At 49.5% G+C, this 19,309-nt stretch overlaps 1 protein-coding gene across 2 annotated transcripts in view; it reads left to right on the forward strand.

The window, feature by feature from the left end:
- The first annotated feature begins 5,434 nt into the window (after window positions 1–5,434).
- Window positions 5,435–19,309, forward strand: part of Trpm1 (transient receptor potential cation channel subfamily M member 1) — a 95,816-nt gene continuing 81,941 nt past the window's right edge. For both annotated transcript variants that reach the window (XM_050149125.1, XM_050149126.1), the window contains exon 1: window positions 5,435–5,509. In XM_050149125.1, coding sequence (XP_050005082.1) covers window positions 5,435–5,509 — 75 coding nt within the window. The remainder of the gene's footprint in view (window positions 5,510–19,309) is intronic.

The raw sequence follows: 19,309 nt of genomic DNA on the forward strand, positions 1-19,309 counted from the left end.
TACCCATACGCTACTCATGCGTGTGGGGGACAGTTAATGTAGCATGGTTGTCTCTCTCCCGGAAGCCATCAGCTATCAATAACTCCATTTAGGGGATGGGGCTGTGAGCTCTATGTGAGTTAAGTGGTCCTGTCACGTACAGAAGACAGTTTTGTTCCTGTCCTCCAACCTTCAACCTCTCACTCTAATAATTTTTGATGCCCACTTCTGCAATGTTCCCTGAGCCGTGGACGTGGGTGATATGGACGCTCCATTTGTGGCTGACTCCTTTTTACTCTCTGCACTCTGATGAGTTCTGTGTTTCTACCTTAATATCCACCTACTTCATGGCCATGGCATTATGCTCATTTAGCCAAATAATAGTAGTATATTCATCGCTGGGCCTGGGAGCTCCCCAGTCCTGGATTTGCATGCCCAGATGTACAGTACTAAGCATGTATTTCCTCCTGATCTGCAAGCTTTAATTATAGTCAGATTGGTTACCCCCAAAACATTTCTGCCACGGTTGTATCGGGGCATTTCATTATTGGGATTTGTGAAGGGTGGGTAGACTGTTGTTACCTTTCTCTCACAGCACCTGACCCGGTTCTTCTGGTGCTCTGCCAAGCTAGCCAGCAGAAAGGCGGCCTCCTGGTCAGTACCAACCTGATTTCTTCACGTGCTAGGATGAAAGTGTGCATGTGTCTTCAATGATAGGTCTTACCATCGAGTTTTAGTAGCTAACCCAGAAGAACGGCCTCTACTGGTTTGGGAGTCTCTGGGATACATCTGTCCAAGAACTCAATAGGCCATTCATTGTGACCAAATGAGCTTCCTCCTAGAGAGGAACGGTTGGCTCAACATACATAAATCAATAAATGTAGCGCACTATATAAATAAATTTAAGGATAGAAGCCACAAAAATATCTTGATTGATACTGTAGAGCATCAGAAAAAAGTTCATCATGCTTTTATGATAAAAGTCCTGGGGTTGTTAAGAGGTATGCTGCTTCTGTTCCTAACATCTGTCCCATAGGTCACTGTATCTGGGTTTGCATCGGTACCATTTTGTCTTTGTTACTATAGTTCTGTATTATACCTTGAAGTCAGGAGTGATGATGCTTCCAGCAGCATTTCGTTGTTTGGGATGTTTTTGTCTATCTAGGTCCTTTTATGCATCCATATAAAAATTTTCCCTGTGACGGAATTACGTTGGGATTTTGATGGAGATTGCATTGTTTCCATAAATTACTTTTCCCGTGAGAGAATTGTGCTGGAATTTTAATGGAGATTGCGTTGAACCCACAGACTGTCTTCAGTAGTATGGCCATTTTCACAACATTGGCTCCTCATCTTCTGGTGTCTTTTTCAGCTTCGATCTGCGGTGCTATATAGTTTTCGTTGTGCAGGTCTTTTGCTTTGAGTTTATTATGGATAGGATCCCTTCCCTGGTTGCTCTCTCAGTTTGTTTGTCTTTGGTATATGGGCAGGCTATTGATTTTGCAATCTGCCACTTTGCTGAAAGCATTATCAGCTCTAGAAGTTTCCTGGTGAAGTCTTTGGGGTCTCCACTGAATAGAATCATGTCATCTGCAAGCAGGGCTACTTTGAGTCCTTCCTTTCCTATTTGTATCCCTTTTATTTCCTTCTCTTATCTTGCTGATCTAACTAGGACTGAAGTGGAAACACTTGACTTATTTCTGATCTTGGTAGGGATGCTTGAGTTTTTCTACACTTTACAAGCTCCAGGGTTTCCCGTTTTCTGTGGACGCGGAGTGTTTTCATTTGTTCCTCTCTTAGTACGGACTGGTGACTGTATGTTGTCAAACATGGAGATTTTTGCTCTTGCTCTCGGTTTTGGCCCTCCTGGGATGGGCCATATGGCTTCTGTAGCACGAAGATGATCACAGAGTGCCCTTGTTAATCTGTTAATGTGCGCGATTGTACTTAATGGATTTCTTGCCCTGAGAACCGCGTTGCATTCTGGGAACAAGGCGGAGCCCGCCCATCCTGTGGTGCCAGTGTTTTAGAATTCGCTGAGGCCCAGTTTTGTGCCCGTATTCGCGAGGAGTTTTACTTCTGTTAGAGCTTCACAGCAAATTGGCCAAAGGTGCCTTCTCCTGGTCAGGTTTTTGTGATACGATTGTGCCAACTCCATCCACCAACTAAGTCGGGAAGGTTCTCATATTTTTCCCCCACTCTAAAAAAATTAAAGAAATGCTAGAATTAAGACTCCAGCCCAACAGACCCAGGGAAGGTCCCCGGGAGCTCCAGAGCAAGGGCTGGTGGAGGGGGGTGGAGAGGGAAAGAGGGAAGGAGAGAGAGAGGGAGGGGGGGAGGAAGGAAGGGAGGGAGGGAGGGAGGGAGAGTCACAGCGTAGTTTTGCACCCACAGGCCAACTGTATCTAAGTACTGCTGAAAGAAGCAGTGAGGCCTCAAGGCACTCAGAGGAAGGCCAGGGAGCAAAGGCCAGCACAGGGCCATAGGAAGAGTGGAGGCAGGAGAGGGGTGGGTTAGTCTAAGGCGTTTTGAAAAGGAAGCGTATGCCCACACCTCAGACTTGAAATGTTTTTACATCTTAGTAAGTATGGCAAAGGCTGACTTTTGAGAGATCTGGGCCTGGCTCTGAGCTGTACATCTGGGGAGTCAGGACAGAAGACAGTGCAAGGGACAGGGCCCAGAGCAGTGGCTGGGGCTGTGGATGTCCTTGGGAATTATAAGGGCTGAGGGAATTATAAGAGACCCTCATTGAGATTTGGAGAGCCAGAGACTCGTAGAGAGCATTAGCAGAAGCAATAATCACAGATCGGATGCAAGAAGCTGGACCGTTTGGAGGGTTGAGGATGGCTTGCCAGCAACCAGGAAGAGTACCAGGGCTGCATGCTGAGGAGGCATCAGCATCGTTCAGTTCTTTTGTGAGGGCGCAGAAAGCTGGGACTGAAAATTGTCGCGTCCACCCTCGACCAGCAAGGAAAACGCAACACCCGGAGCTCTTCTTGCAGCAGTTTTCAGGACTTTATTCACAGCAATCTCTCTCCTTCTCCTTCTCTTTCTCTCTCTCCTCCTCTCTCTCTCTCTCTCTCTCTCTCTCTCTCTCTCTCTCTCTCTCTCTCTCTCTCTCTCTCTCTCTCTCTCGGCAACCCTCTCCCAGCCCTTAAAAAAGCATGGGCTGCCAATCCCGGATTGCCAGGTGGACATTGCCCATACGTCCACGCATATGCAAGCAGCTGATGATCATTGTGTGATCATAGCATAGGTCAGGTCTTAGGCATAATTAGGAGCTGATGATCAGATGTGGCTCCACGCAGCTCGCTACAGAAAATATCATTAGTTTCAGCGACGCGGAGGTCAGATCACCGCTCATGCTGCTCCTCCCACAGCCCTGCTTTGGTTTTATGTTTTGTTGTTTCATTTTGAAACAGACACGGTCCCTCTGTTGTCTGAACAGGACTTCAACTCCTGAACTCAAAGCATGCCCCCTGCCTCAGCATGCACTGTGCCGGGACTGCTGGCCTGCACTACTGTACCCCGCTAGTCTGCCCCTGTTGGAAGGACCTCATCCTTCCTGGCTCTGGCCCGGCACCTTGCACTGTCCTGTCATGTATCTTCTCCTTAGACCAGGCACCCTACCCTTCCGCACGTCCTCTTGGCTTTATGTCTCTCCCCGAAGAAGTCACCACTCTGTCCCCGAGGCTGTCATTCCACTGACTTGACTCCCATCGTGGGTTCTGGCTAGTCCAGTCCAGGGACTACCATGGACCATTTAGACTGAAACCAGAATGAACAAGAATCTCCATCCTCCGGCTTGGGACACAGTAAGGCTCTCCCACTCTCCCCTCCAGCACGCCTTCCAGCTACCTGCTCTTCCAACATTTCCTGGAATGTGTCGGGCATACCCTCAAGTCGAGGTGTGATCCTATACCCTCTGCCCAGATCTCTGAAGACCTTCTGAGACTTTCTAAACAGTAAGCACCCCCGCAAGCCTCCGTCATGCTGCGTTTTATTGCTTAAGGGTGGCGTGCCCGGCTTACCCTGGTGCTGGTTAGTTTTAGGTCAAGTAGACATAAACTAGAGTCATCTGAAAGGAGGCTGTAAGGCATTTTCCTAAGTACTGGTTGACTTGGAGGGCCCAGTGCATTGTGGGTGGTGCCCTTCTCCCCCTCCTTCTCCCCATCTTCCTCCTCTTCGTCTTCCTCTTCTTCTTGCCTTTGCTCGCGGGACTCCTTGTCTATGCTCACTGTGCCGCGTTTCTCTCCTCTGCATGTTAGCTGACATGTACATCCAATGAAGCCATCTCAAGAGGGTTCCCCAAAAGGATGACACATGGGTGGGCTAGAACAGACCTGGGGGAGCACTGTTTGATCTGCGGTGTGCCCCACCCATTCCTTATCCACACAGCAACACGGCACATCTGTGTCCTGTCCTAGACTGTCTTTGAGAGGGAAAGGCCACATCCCTGACTATGATGGCCCACGTAGAACAAGTGGCATGGACTTGAGATTGGACACAGGACACGCACACACACACACAAGGGACACCGTTTCGTTACCCAGTTAATTGGAAAAGTGCACCTTGGTGGCTTCTAGGAGGGAGTTTCCACCTACCCTCTCTGGGCCCAGACACTCACCCTACTGCTACCTGGACTCCCTGGGAACCTTGCCACAGTCCGTACTAGTCAAATCTTTGTTAATTTGACACAAGTATTATTTGGGAAGAGGAACCTCAATTGAGAAAAGACTGCCATCAGATTTCCTGTAAGCGAGTGTGTAGGGCATTTTCTTGATTAATGATTGATGTTGGCAAGCCCAGTCCACAGTAGGGTGTGTGGTGCGCATTTGGGTAGGTGGTCCAGGGGTGTATAAGAAAGCAGAATGAGCAAGCCATGAATAAACAAGCCAGTAAGCTGCACTCCTTCGTGGCTTCTGCTTCAGTCCCTGCCTCCAGGTTTCTACCTTGAGTACCTACTCTGACTTCCCTGAGTGATGGAGTGTGACCTAAGAGTTAGAAGCTGACATAAATCCTTTCTCCCCACCTTGCTTTTAATCATGTGTTTTCCCTGCAATGAAAACCTTAACTAAGTCATAGTCCAGCAAAAGCCTTGGACACCAGTGCTGGAGGATCCCCAAATCTTCACCATGTGCCCCCCCCCCCAGTTCAGCCACCACTTTCTCAAAGTAGATTTCACATCCAATTCCCATTTGCTAAATCTCTCTCCTAAAAACCATGCAGCCGCGTGGGGAGGAGGGACGGTGGATTAAAGCTGATTACAGATGTTACAGAAGCCATCTAGACTCTGGGCACCAGGTGGGAGTCCAGCAGGAGGGTGGGAAGCAGCCCAGCTCCTCCCGAGTCCCCTGCGTGCCTAGCCTGGTTAAAAAGAGCCTTGTGTCTCTTGTCTCAGTCCATCGGGGATTCCCATGTGAGACTGGGCCTCACAGGAAATGCAGGGGCACCCATGGGGTCCCTCAGGAAAATGAGCAGCTCCTTCAAGCGTGGCTCACTCAAAAGCTCCACTTCGGGCTCCCAGAAGGTGAGTCAAGTTGGCTTGATGCCCAAGGGCAGATGGACAGCGGGGTAGAGGGACGTGGGTCTCTGTCCTGTGTGAGTGTTGCTCCAGTGAACTCTTGACTTCCAGGTGTGTGTGTGTGTTGAGTGTCTATGTGTTGCATGTGGACTGTGTGGATTTTGTGTGTGTGTGTAGGGTGTGTATGTTGTGTGCATAGACTGTCTTCCACATCAAGCTCCCTTCTTAGAAGGTGGCCCCCACATTTCCTGTCTCTGTCCCATGCCCTTTGACTCTATTCTCTCACTCGGAATGCTGCACAGCTACCTTTGGGCAGTGCCCCCATGACATCCTTTGTCTATACCACAGGGCACCACTAAGGGCTCCTATGTGGCCCCCTTGCCCCCTGCTTTGTTCTGTTTGCAGATTCATAAAATTACCGAGGAGACTTGGGGATAATTGATGCCCGCAGTGTGGGCCTCGTCCCCAGGGTATGGAGTACACCAAAGGAAGTTGAGTAGTGGTGCTTCTAGCCGGGGGAAGGGTGCCCTGAGTGAGCCCTGAGCTGGGCCTGGGTTCTGTGACCTCAAGGCAGGCTCTGTGGAAGTTCCCTATTGTGTCTGTTAGACTCTTTCGTCTGCTGTCCAAGGTGACTACACACCAGCCCAGGAGTGAGTGTCCCTAGGCACCTTGGACTTCAAGAAGGGGTCCTTTGGATCCAGGTTACCGTGACCGGTGCAACTGGGCACTGGAAACCTGTCTGAGGGTGACTAGAGATGAAGAAAACCAGACACAAGTAACTGTAAAGCTGGGATCCTGTGGGCCATGGCCTCAGAAGGAGCCACACCAGCAGCTTGGGTACTCTGTGTGTTTGGTCAGCTAATCTGTGTTGATTATATACAGTATGGACAAGGAGGCTGCTCAGCTGATCTCGGTATGTGGTCTCTGCAGAGGAACAGCCTCAAAGGGTGTGTCCATGAAGTCATCTGGGACTAACAAGCTCTGTATGGTTTACGCTACTGTTAGCCATTCATCAACATTCATTCTTGGACCAGGGAAAGGTCTGGCCATTCTCCTGAATCAGAGGCCATGCTCTTGTCGTGAATGCTCATTCAAACAGGCATACACTCTTCCCACACTTGGTGGCCTGAATAGGTCATCTTACATTCAGCGGACCTCAGGTAGAGCCGCAGAGGCTCCTGAACACTTGTTGAGTGCACGGGTGGTAGGGGTGGTGTTGACCCTGTTCCTTCTAAGACACTTCTCCTCCAGAGGGTGAGGGACAGGAAGGAGAGGGTATGATCAGAAGAGAACTTCCCTGAAGGAGTTTGTTCTGAACACTGGCGTGCCAGCCAGTGCTGTGGTCAGTGTTGGGGATAGAAGCCAGGGCAGCAGTGTGAGCCAGGTGAATGCCCCGTGGACCATCAACCATCACTCAGGAGCTGGCCAGGTTGTGGTCTCCCTGCAGGTCAACAGCTGGGTATGCATCCAGCCAGGCTATTTCCCAGTGTCTGATGTTCCAGGAGCCTGAAAACACACAGAGGAAATAAGAAACTATTCTTTTTAATAGTTAAGGCTTTTACCAGTTTGAAGAATAGAGAAGATCCACCCGCAAGGGCTCCTGGTGGGCGGGTGGGGGGTGGTACATCTTCCCGTCCTCCCAGGCCTGTGAGAGTCACCATTCTTCCTCCGGAGCCAGCACACCCACAGTGTCTTGTAAATTAGCATTCACAGATCTACTACCACACTTGGCAGGAACACGACATTCACCCGCACGCCTCTAGCTACGGCGGCTGCACCCACATAGTGCTGCAGGGCCTCCTCCCCAGAACACAGCTGCTCGTGCTAACTGATAAGCACTGCTGGAAGGAAGCAGGCTGTGCTGTTCTGGGATCCCATGTTTCTGACCGCCCTCTGCCTGGTGCAGAGTCTGGGCGTGGGGGAACTCAGCTCAGGGAAGAAGCACTTGGAGTTTGGTCAACATTGAAAACTAGCACCTTTCTCTTTCCACTCCCTCCCCCTCATTTCCCTCTTCCTTTCCCCCTCCTGCATGCCCTCTTCTGCCATCTCTTTCCTCCTCCTCCCCCCGGCTCCCCCGGACTATGCACCCAATTTTACTTCACATTTAAGAAGAGGATGCCCCTCCCCTTTCCAAGGTGATCTCATCCCATGACAACTGATGGTGACCTCTTGCCTGTGCTGGCAGTGTGGTTCAGTAGCAGAGCCTGTGAGCTGCCTGTGGGAGGGAGACCCTGGGTCCCATCGTCTGTACGTCCCACCACCTCCAAACCTGAACTCCCCAGACCCTCCCTGCCTGCACCTGACCTAGTTAACGGCTCAGCTCTCCATTTGTCCCAGGCTTTTTTTTTTTTTTTATGACAATCCTCAGGCCGAGAATGAGAGCACAGAAGGGAAAATGAAGATGAAGAACAGTTCTTAGGATCTTTTTTTTTTTCTTTTCTTTTTTTCCCCAACGATGTAGGAGTCTTACTCTGTAGTCCAGGCTGGTCTTGAACTCAAAGCAACCCTCCTGCCTGAGGTACCCCCTGTTCAGCATGTCACAGAAACCCCATCCCAGCCTAAGTCCAGTGCATCCTGAGAACACGACTCCAGCTCCAAGCCATGGAGTGTGCACACTGGGAGAGCCCCACAGTGCACATCGGGGCACTGAAGGCTCTGTTAAGTCTTGAGGAATGAAACCCACACTTCAGCAGAGTTCCCGAAAGAAGCCCTTGCCTTTGTGGGGGTCACATGGCCCTTGGTGGAGCCCAGGCTAGGAAGCATTCCATTAGGGTGCAGGGAATGGGTGAGCCCAGGCTAGGAAGCATTCCATTAGGGTGCAGGGAATGGGTGAGCCCAGGCTAGGAAGCATCCTGTTAGGAAGCAGAGAATGGGTGAGCCCAGGCTAGGAAGCATCCTGTTAGGATGCAGGGAACAGGAGAGTTGGCTCTGGAGGATGAGCTGAGGTGAGCTCCAGTAGCACACAGCACAGAACAGGCTGCCCCTCCCACTAGCCAGCACTGCCTGGAACAGTGGTTTTCAGTCTTCCGGACACTGTAACCCTTTATTTCATACAGTTCCTCATGTTGTGGTGACCCCAGCCCTAAAATTACTTCATTTCTACTTCATGAGTGTAATTTTGCTACTATTATGAATCATACTGTAAATATCTGGGGTCACCACCCAAAGACGGAGAAACACTGGCCTAGAGGATGTACCAAGCAGAGGACATCAAAGTGTTCCTGAAAGACAAACAGAAGAAAAAGATGTTGCCATCCAAAGTTACTATGAAACTGTCAACATTCCCCAAAAGGAAATGTGCGAATTTCAGAACCAACATCTGTCGAATGTGAGGCGGAGGCAGGTTGTCGAAGCACAGGGCCCAGCTCAGCTGCAGCACATCTGTGAGTCTCTGCTCAGCGGCCCTGAGATTCAGGAGGCAGCAAGCCCAGTGTGTTGAGGCAGAGAACACAAGGCGCCCTTCTCTGAGCTGTTGTGCCGTTTCCTCGGGGCAGAGCCAGACGTGGCACTTTAGAGATCAGGATGATCCTGGTGGCTCTCAGGGACCTCTAAAGTCCCCCTTTTTCTCCTACCCCATATTAAAGCCAGCAGATGTCCCTTGCTGCTCCCCCGCATGGCCATAGATGCGCTTGTCCAAAGCAGAGCCTCTGGACGCTGCAACTGCACCCCACACTTCTGCAACCCTGTCTTTCAGAGTTGGTCGCAGCCTGGCAGGGGCCCTCCCCCCAGGTTTCTGGTTCCACCCTGTCTTCTCTCATTCTTTGCCTCTGGGATTTGGGAATAGGCAGAGCAGTTCCAAGGCCAGCTTCTAGCCGGGCCTTCCCAGCATCTGTGGGGTCTTGCACCTGCTCACATCCCCAACAGGTACTTCCCACGCAGAGCTGAGACGGGGCTTTGGTGAATCTAGGTTGCAATGACATTCCATGGATAGAGCTTTCACATCAAGGCTCTGACCACCCTTGCCTGCAGGACTCCTGCTTAGGATTTTGCTGTGTGATTACAGAAAAGTTATTCAACCTCTCTGGGCTTAATTTCCTCATCGATAAGGTGGACTTTCCTGCGTCCATCACTGAAGATATCTTCAGTTCCCACCTGCCTTATGTCACTAGACTACCCTTGTTAGGAGTATAGATTTAACGTTTATAGTACCAACTGAAAAGCAAAACCTCAAGCGAGCACAAAAACCGATTGTAGGGAGGGAGCTCTTTGTGGCTTTGTTCTTTGTTGCTTTTCTCTGCAAATCTATTGTGGCGTTTGGACAAAGCCTGCTCTTTGATAAATGCGCACGCCTTTTTTCTCCCACAAGCACACGTCAGCCACAGACGCCTCCTTGGAGGTGGGAGTCTAGAATGTCCAGTCAGAAAACAGCAGCTGACCCTCCAGGGGTGGGCTTCCCAGGGAGTCGGCTGTGCTGAGAAAGTGCTGTGAAGAGGGACCAGAGAGGGTACATCAGGGTAGAGTGTACACTGTGCAAAAGCCGCAAGGCTGAGGAAGGGAGCTGAGCCATGCTGACCTCCACGGGAAGAGCATCTGGCTCGCGGGAACAGCCGATCCACAGGCTAGAGAGTTGGAGGGGACTTGGGACAGAGGGGGATCGAGATGAATGGGAGGAATGTGTGAAGGGAAAAGGTGCCCCGGTATCTGCTGATTCTCTGGGCCACGATGCAGGCTTCATCTGCAGTTGACTTTGCCCTTTGATAGATCCTTGGCCCAAGAGTAAAGAAAGTTCTCAGGGAAAGAGCAACTTGGGATTTAACTTTTGAGCAAGTTGAGGTGGCATGGTGGTCCTCTTCAGAAGCAGCTAGACTTGAGCCATGAGATGGTTCAGGCGGACACTGGGCACGGCAGCTGGAGGAAATGTCCCCAGGAGCACCGAAGGCTGAAAGCAGTTTGCAGTGTGTATTTCAGGCCAAAGACAAAAGCTCCTGCGTGCGGAAGCACAGCACAGGAGACGCTGCTGTTAAAGGCAGTGGGATCCCAGGCCACTTATGCCTCCTGCTGCCTTGAGGACACCGGGGAGATCGGGTAGCTCTTCCCACTTCCCCACCCATCCAAAGGAAGCAGAGCCCCTCCCTCTCCAAGGAAGGAGTGGCCACACCCTCCCCATCCCTCTGATTGTGTATGCACAAGGAATTCATTGGCAGTGCCTGGTGGTCTTGGCTAAGACAGAACTAAACACACCTCAGTTCTTCGACTTCATTACTGTCCTACATCATTCAGATTCTCTCTGGTTTGCATTTCTGTTATTCTATTCACCTCTGTCCTTGGTTCTTAAGAACAACAGGTTCTTAATTGCTTTCAAGGCTTATTTTTTTTATTCGCTCTCTCTTTCTGTGTGACACATGTGTATTACGTTTTTCCTACATGTACGAGTGTAGTAGCTAGCGCGTGTGAAAGTCAGAGGACGGCCCCAGGTGTCGCTCCGCACCTCCCACACAGTGTGTGACAGACAGACTATCTGGCCCCCTAGCTTGCAAGAATTCCCCTGTCTCCACCTCCCGTCTCACTGTAGGAATGCTGGGACTACACACATGCACTATCACAACCAGCATTATATAAATGTGGGTTCTGGGATTTGAACTCAGGTCCTCATGTTTGCACCGAACCATCTCTCCAGTCTTATTCTTTAATCTTAAACTGGCAAATAAAAATTATGTATCTCTATTATACACAGCACGATACTTTGAGGTATATTTTCAAAGAAGAAAACCTTTGAGCTTTCTTCCTTCTCCCGAGAGACCCGTAATTCGTTTTGGTGGTATATTACCTACAGAGTTCTCTGCTTGAGTAAGCATGCGCTACTGTGTGCGTGGGGGGGGGGGGTTGCACACACATCCAGGGGTCTTGGCAGTGTTTCTAACCTAGGATTTGGGGGAGGAGAGTCAATTTTTTTCTTACATTCTACAGACTGAGACTCCCTGCAACAAAAGGCAGAGATTAGCACAAGTAGCTGGAACAGATGTTTAATGACACGACCACCTGCCGTATACACGGGAGAAAACGCAGAGAGACTTGCACATCTTCAGAATCTTTTCTCTACCTCCGGCGTACATACAGCTCTTGAATAAAGACAGAAAAAAGGGTGTGGGCAAAGGCCTGTGCAAACAGGATAGGGCTTATTCTGCAGGTGTGTGTTTGTGTCTGTGTGTGTGTGTGTATGTGTGTGTGTGTGTGTATGTGTGTGTTGAGAGAGCTATTCACATGAATGCAGGTGTTCTCAGAAGCCAGAAGACAATCCTGGATCTCCTGGGGCTAGAGTTTCGGGAGCTGTGAGAGCCACCCTCCATGGGTGCTAGGAACGAAACTCAGGCTCTCTGCAAGAGCAGTATGTGCTCTTCTCTGCTGAGCCGTTTCTCCAGCCTCATCTAGGAGAATCTCCTAGTGAGGAGAAGCCATGCTAACTACCGAGACCCTTTCAGAGATGAGCATTTTCCTTCTGGAAAGGGCACTTCTGCTCCATTCTCAAAGAGTTGCTTTTGTCCACGGTTTTCCAAAATAACTCGCTCAAAATAGTCCTTCTAAAGAGGCGTATCTGGTCTCCTAAGAGTCTTGAAACCCATCAGGACATTTTTTTATGCTTTTCTGTGTTTTATTTTTACCCGCCCCATGTGTGTGAGTGCATGCATGTGTGTGTGTGTGTGTGTGTGTGTGTGTGCGTGTGAGTGTATGCACTTGTGCCATAGTACCCATAAGAGGTCAGCTTACCTGTCAGTCCTCACGTCTTCGCCGTGTCTGAGGCAGGGTCTTTCATAGTTTGCTGCTGGATATTGTGTGTCGGGCTTCTAGAGATTCTCCTGTCTCCACGTCCCATCTCTCTACAGAAGCACTGAGATTCCAGATTCACACCACCACACTAGATGGTACATGGGCTCTTAGTGTCCAAAATCAGGTCTTCATGCTTGTGTGGGAAGCCCCTTGCTCACTGAACCATCTCCGCTGCTTTTCTTGGTGTTTTAGAAGACACACTTTAAGATTCTTCGAAGCGGCCAAAACCGTTTTGAGGAAAATGGGGATCAGAAACGAGGGACACAGTGAACATGGCTAGGCATACCCCTACCCTGCTAGGTCTAACACAGCCTTCCCTGGCCACACTCATCATCAGCATCCAACCACATGGACCTCCAACTGCTCCTACAGGCTGTCCTAAGAGGGGCCTAAGTACCAGCCAGCCCCTCTCCGCAGTGGCCTCTTCCCAGGCAGCCACACCGTTCATTCATTCCTCTAGCCACTAGACTCTGAATCCCATGATTATTTCCCACACCTGAGAGGTCCCCATGAAGAAGGGGACTCACTTGTTCTCTATGCGTGTGTTTCTACAGAGTCTAATATGTCCTGCGCCCCATGAAACAAATGTGCTTTTGACTCTCCGTTGTCATGGTTACTAGCAAAAGATTCATTGGCCACTGGAACTACTAAGGGGACCTCCCTCTGTGGGCAGCCAATGCCCTCTATAGTCCAATAGTAGGACATTTTGGGTGCCCAATAAGGGACATGGGCCACACCTGCCTGGTGGGAAACTGGAACTGGAGTGCCGAAACAGTGAGCCTTTGCCATGAGGTCACTTTAGACTGGGCAGTGGTGTGTCCCGAACAAGTCTGCTGCAAGTGGCCAGCCCATGGTGCAGGGGGACATGTGTGTGACTGTTGGTCTGTAAGGCCCTCCCTTTCCCTTCCCCTGAGCCTTGGTACCTGGTTGAATTCCTACCTGCTCCTCCTGGTTTAGACTCAGCCTTTCCTACTCGGGCACCCACAGGGGCAACCACTTGCTTTGGGCCTGCCAGAGCCTCTGCTTTCCCAGGCTGTCAGTGTGGCTGGGCATTAAGCTAGAATGATGTGGTCTGAGGCGGGCATAGCCTGTGTGTTGGGAGACGAGCTCCTTTAGCTGAGAGATCTAGGGGTTGTTACAGGGAGGGCAGGAAGGAAGCACACGTGCTGGTCCCTGCTTAAGGATCAAGAGCTCAGTCCCACCTCCCCAGACAACGGGTGCTGGGTGCTGGCCGGGCCCGGGCATAATCTTCCTAATGGCCCAGGCAGCCATATAGCATCTGCTGGTGCCTGATGCCCGAGGAATATCTGCTTACATGTGATTAATGGCTGTCAATAAGACTTTGATCCTGGAAAAGCAGGCCTGGCCGCTGAGCCCAGCTACCAGCATGACTTTGTTCTGCTGGGATTTGGGAGCCACTTCAGTGAAGAAGGAAGAATGGCGCTCATGGGTAGCCCAGAGAGAGACAAGGGGAGACAGGGCTGAGGCTGATGGTGAAGGTGTCAAAGCAGCCAGGGGCAAAAGTGTCCCCAGTCCTAGGACCCCAGCTCACTGACCCCAGTTCCCTCTCCCTGGACCTTAGATAAAGTTCCCGGACCAATCCCTACCCGCTATGCACCGAATGCTGTAACAATCAACAATCTGTACCTACATCTCGCTGCTCATCTCATCTCCTCATCCTGGCCAGGCAAACAGCTGTCGGTGGAAAAGGCCAAATGCCAGGCAGAACAGGAGGCAGGTTCCTTCAATTACTGAATCCTAAGCCTGGCCTAGGGCCCAGGCAGCCCCTCAGCTCTAGAAAAGACTTATTTCCTGACCCACATAGAAGAACGCTCATGTGTCGTGAGCCCTTTAGTCCTCAGCTTTGAATCCACGGATTTAAACAGACTTTTTTTCTTATTGCTATCTCCTAACCAATAGAGGATAACATGATCTGTGTGCTATTGGGCTTAGAGTGTAGCTCAGTGACTTAGTAAGTGAAACGACCTGGGTTCAAGCCCCAGCATCCCCAAAATACATATATGTGCATCTTCACTCAATATGTACACAGAACATGTGTGTTCTTGTAGGTAGTCTATGGCATCCAGGTATGTCTCAAGAATCCACATAGGTTCTATGCTCATACAACATTGTCTTGTATAAGGGACCTGAGCACTTGCAGATTTGACAGATCTTGGAGCCCTGTAACCAGTGACTCGGGTACTTAGGAATAACTGTATCCCCAAGTACACCCTTGCTGAAGTCCAGGCCTCATGCTATAACATGGAGAAGAAGGGCCTGGGTTGCCAAAACCACACAGGTTCTAAGAGGCCACAGAGCCTGTGGAAAGACCTCTGTCCAGGAGGCTTATGGGCGTCACATCATACTCCCCGGAGTTTTCTAAGCCATGGGCCGTGTGTCACTTGCCCCCAGAGCCACCACAGCCCTCTGGCTTCTGGGGGCTCTCTTTAGCACACACGAAATGTATTTTCAGATTATCCTTCATAAAAGGTTTTCGCTCCTACTTCTAAAACTCTTATGACTAACGAGATTGGTCTGTGCGAGTTATGACATTTGTGCAGCTCAGTATTTTGACTTAAAAAAAAGCAGCAATTTGATAAATTACTTTTATGGAAAGCAAACGACAGCTAGGGCTCTGGTTGGCTCTGAAAACAACCAGCAGGGGGCAGCAGAGCGCTGAGCTGGTAGCGCCTGGCTCACCAGCAGGGAAAGGTAGATGGACTGGCTGACCAGTTAGCAAAAGTTGGTACTGTTGCCAGAGCAACAGCAGCTCAAGGGTCCCTAACCCTCCTCAAGACTCCGTGGCAAGAGATACCCCAAGCTCTGGGAGTCCCCTAAACTGACCCACAGTGGAAGGCAACTCAGCCAGTTAGCCAAGGTGCAATGAAGCACTCACAAGGATGAAACTTGCTTGTGACAGAGGTGGCTAAGTCCCTCTTTGGAGTCATCTCTACCTGGCACGCCCCAGAGGCGGCTACCACTCTGACGGCAGGCAAGGCTTTGGCACTTGGGGGCTTCCTTGGTTTGGCACTGGGGGAACATCTATTGGAGATATGTCGTATCATTTTCTGGTTATAGTGCAAAATAATAGGCACACCTTGTCTTAAATTTTTTCAAACATTTCAAGATGGCAGTAGAGTAGGGACCCGAATTCAGGGCGACTCCTATGGGACCCCCACGTGACAGCACAGTCCCCCTGCCCATGAAGATGCCCTTGGCCATTCTTAGCCCAGAGCCCACTTGCAGTGAGTTTTGAGCTTAGGGTTTCCATTGCCGTGAAACTGCAGGACCAAAACAACTCTGGAAGTAAAGGGTTGACTTCACCGACATTTCTCTATCACTGTTCATCTTTGAAGGAAGTTAGGGCAGGAACCTGGGGCAAGAGCAACTGCAGAGGCCCCTGAGGAGTGCTGCCTACTGACTTGTCCACCATGGCTTGCTCATTTGACTTTCTTACAGCACCCAGAACCACCAGCCCTGGGTGATCCCACCCACAACAGGGTGGGCCCACATCCATCACTAATTAAGAAATTGCCCTACAGGCTTCCTCACGGTGCATTCTCACGGAGGCCATTTTCTCAACTGAGGTCCCCTCCTCTCGGGTGACTCCAGCTTGTGTCAAGTTGATGTGAGACTAGCCAACACAGGCGACTTCACGGTTCCAAGACAGAGAATCCTGCCCTTCTTCCCTTCCAGGAATGGGATGGATTCCTGGCATGCACCCCGCGAGCCATTGTGGCCCCTGTAGAAATAACTCTCTTGTGGCATTTAAACCGTGTTAGCTTGTGCTTTGGGAGACCAAGATTCCTGATATTTGAGCTCCTTCATTCTACAAATGCTAGTTATTCCAAGGAGTTCCGAGGCCCACCTGCGGGCATGACTTCCTGGGAAGACAACTGTAGTTTCCCCAGACAGAGGTGGGAACAACAGGCCAGAGTAGTGATTCCCAGCCAGTTCCTGCCTGGCGAGCCATTGAGTTTATTGGGGTTACTTGCGGAAGTACAGGCAAGTCAGACAGTGCAAAAAGATGTATTACGACATTTGTAGCACAGTTTGCAGGTACCCCCCCCCACACACACACCCTGCCAAGAGTCTCCTCTCTCTCAGAAATGGTTTACTGCTCGTGAAACTTCAGGTGAGTTGGGTAGGCCTTGCTTCCCAGCACACCAGAGAGTGGCAGTTCAATCCAAAGGAAACAGCTACACATCATCTTCTTCTCTCTCCCCTGGGGACCCGCCACGGTCACACAGTTCCGCATCACTAGCCTCGTCCTCACTAGACTGCCCCTGCCCCTCGACAGGCAGCTGTAGGAGGTTTAGCTGTTGTGTAGGCTCAGGAACGACGTAAAACTGAAGCTATCCTGAGATGCCCCAGCTGCCTGTCTGTCCTCAGCTGTCCCAAAGCTCTGCCCCTCATCAGTTTCCTCTGCACACCCGCCGCACCTCCTTTTTCTTGCGGAACCATTGGCTGTCATTCAGAATTCCCTTGCCTGAGTCTTTCTGCTCAGAATCTTGCCTTACCCAGAAATTCAGTCCGTAAAAGGATTTCTGTAGGTTAGGTACACAACTCAGTGGGAGAGCACTTGCCCTGGTTTTGTTTCCTAGCAAACACACACACACGCACATGCACACGCACACACACAGGGGTGGTGGGGTACAGACACAGAGAGAGACTTTCCTGGAGATAGGCAGGCCTTGCACAATTCCGAACTGCAGCCAGATGGCAGTTGCCCGCAGGAGGTCTCCACATGTAGACCCAGAAATACACGGGTGATGACTTCCAAGGAGGGGTGTGAGCTGTGCTTTGCTGTGTGCCCTTTGCCATCATCAAGGCGGAAACCCAAGGAGAGTAGGAAGACTCAGGGCCTCAGCCTGGGGGGCATTCACACACCTGCTCAGCAGGGGCAAACCTTTCAATTTCTCCACAGGAGAACTGTGGGTGTTTGAATCCTTCCCACCAGCTTCTGCAGCTCTGAGGGTGGTGACGATGCATTTGTAAGGTGCAGCGAAAATGAAAACGTTTCTCCTCTGCTTGATGAGGTGTACGTGTGTGAAACACCTTGGTGAATTCAATCTTTCCTCTTTATTTTTGTAAGAATAATGAATTTATATATAGTAAAGATTTATTTTATGTGCATTAGTGTTTTGCCTGTGTGTGTGTGTGTGTGTGTGTGTGTGTGTGTGTGTGTGTGAGGGTACCAGATCCCCTGGAACCGGTGTTACAGACCATTGTGAACTCCATGTGGATGCTGGGAATTGAACCCAGGTTCTCTGGAAGAGCAGTCAGTGCTCTTAACTGCGGAGCCATCGCTCCCTCCCCAGCTTTTTATATATTTAAAAATTAAAACATAATCACATAATTTCCCCCTTTCTTTCCTTCCTTCAACCCCACCCACTTGCTTCCATTCAAATTCATGTCCTCTTTTCTCCATTACTGTGACATGTACATACATATGCACAATATGTAAATACCACTTACTCAGTCCGTTTAATGTTACTTGTATGGACCTGATTTTAGGGCCAACCAGTTGGTACTTAATGCCCAATTACTGGTCTAATCCCTGGGGAAGACTCCTTCACTCCCAGCATCCCTTAGTTGTCTGTAGTTCTTTGCTTACAGTAGGCCCATGGGATTTCCCCCTCCCAAGGTAACATGTTTATTGGTGAATGACCTTTAAAAAAAATCACTTTGTTGTAAAGAATTTGCAAATAAAGACCCCAAGGTCTGTATGTATTAACAAACATCTACACAGTTGGAACAGCCATTTTGAAGTCATGGAGGTTCTCTTTGGATTTTACGCTTTCACTATCAATTGTGTGTGTGTATAATTATACATATTTAATTTTTTTTCAAGACTGATTTTCTCTGTACCTTTGGAGCCTGTCCTGGAACTAGCTCTTGTAGACCAGACTGGCCTTGAACTCACAGAGATCCACCTGCCTTTGCCTCCCAAGTGCTGGAATTAAAGGTGTGCACCACCACTGTCTGGCTCTCAATTATATATATATACTATATATATATAATTTATATAATTATACATGTTTTATTGACATTTATTGAGCTCTACATTTTTCTCTGCTCCCCTCCCTGCCTCTCCCCTCTCCCCTTCAATCCTCCCCCAAGGTCTCCATGATCCCAATTTACTCAGGAGATCTTGTCTTTTTCTACTTCCTCTGTAGATTAGATCTATGTAGTCTCTCTTAGTGTTCTCATTGTTGTCTAAATTCTCTGGGATTGTGGTCTGCAGGCTGGCTTTCTTTGATTTATGTTTAAAAACCACCTATGAGTGAGTACATGTGATAATTATCTTTCTGTGTCTAGGTTACCTCATCAAAATAATGTTTTCTAGCTCCATCCATTTTCCTGCAAAATTCAAGCAAGCTGTCATCATTTTTTTTTCTGCTGTGTAGTACTTCATTGTGTAAATATACCACATTTTCCTTATCTATTCTTTGGTCGAAGGGCATTTAGGTTGTTTTCAGGTTCTGGCTATGACAAACAAAGCTGCTATGAACATAGTTGAGCACATGTCCTTGTGGCACAATTGAGCATTTTTTTGGATATATATACCCCAAAGTGGTATTACTGGGTCTTGAGGAAGGTTGTTTCCTAATTTTCTGAGGAATTGCCACACTGACATCCAAAGGGGTTGTACCAGCTTGCATTCTCACCAACAATGCAGAAGTGTTCCCTTTTCCCCACAACCTCTCCAGCATAAGTTGTCATCAGTGTTTTTGATCTTGGCCATTCTTACAGGTGTAAGATGGAATNCCTCTTCCCTCCCCGCTTCAATCCTCCCTCAAGGTCCCCATGCTCCCAATTTACTCAGAAGATCTTGTCTTTTTCTACTTCCCATGTAGATTAGATCTATATAAGTCTCTCTTAGTGTCTTCATTGTTGTCTAAGTTCTCTGGGATTGTGGTCTGTAGGCTGGCTCTCTATGCTTTATGTTTAAAAACCACCTATGAGTGAGTATATGTAAATACCACTTACTCAGTCCGTTTAATGTTACTTGTATGGACCTGATTGTATGGATGTGAT

This window comes from Alexandromys fortis, unplaced genomic scaffold (assembly GCF_014885135.2).
Source record: "Alexandromys fortis isolate MF-2015 unplaced genomic scaffold, M_Fortis_MF-2015_v1.1 scaffold_67, whole genome shotgun sequence".
NCBI classification, from domain to species: domain Eukaryota; kingdom Metazoa; phylum Chordata; class Mammalia; order Rodentia; family Cricetidae; genus Alexandromys; species Alexandromys fortis.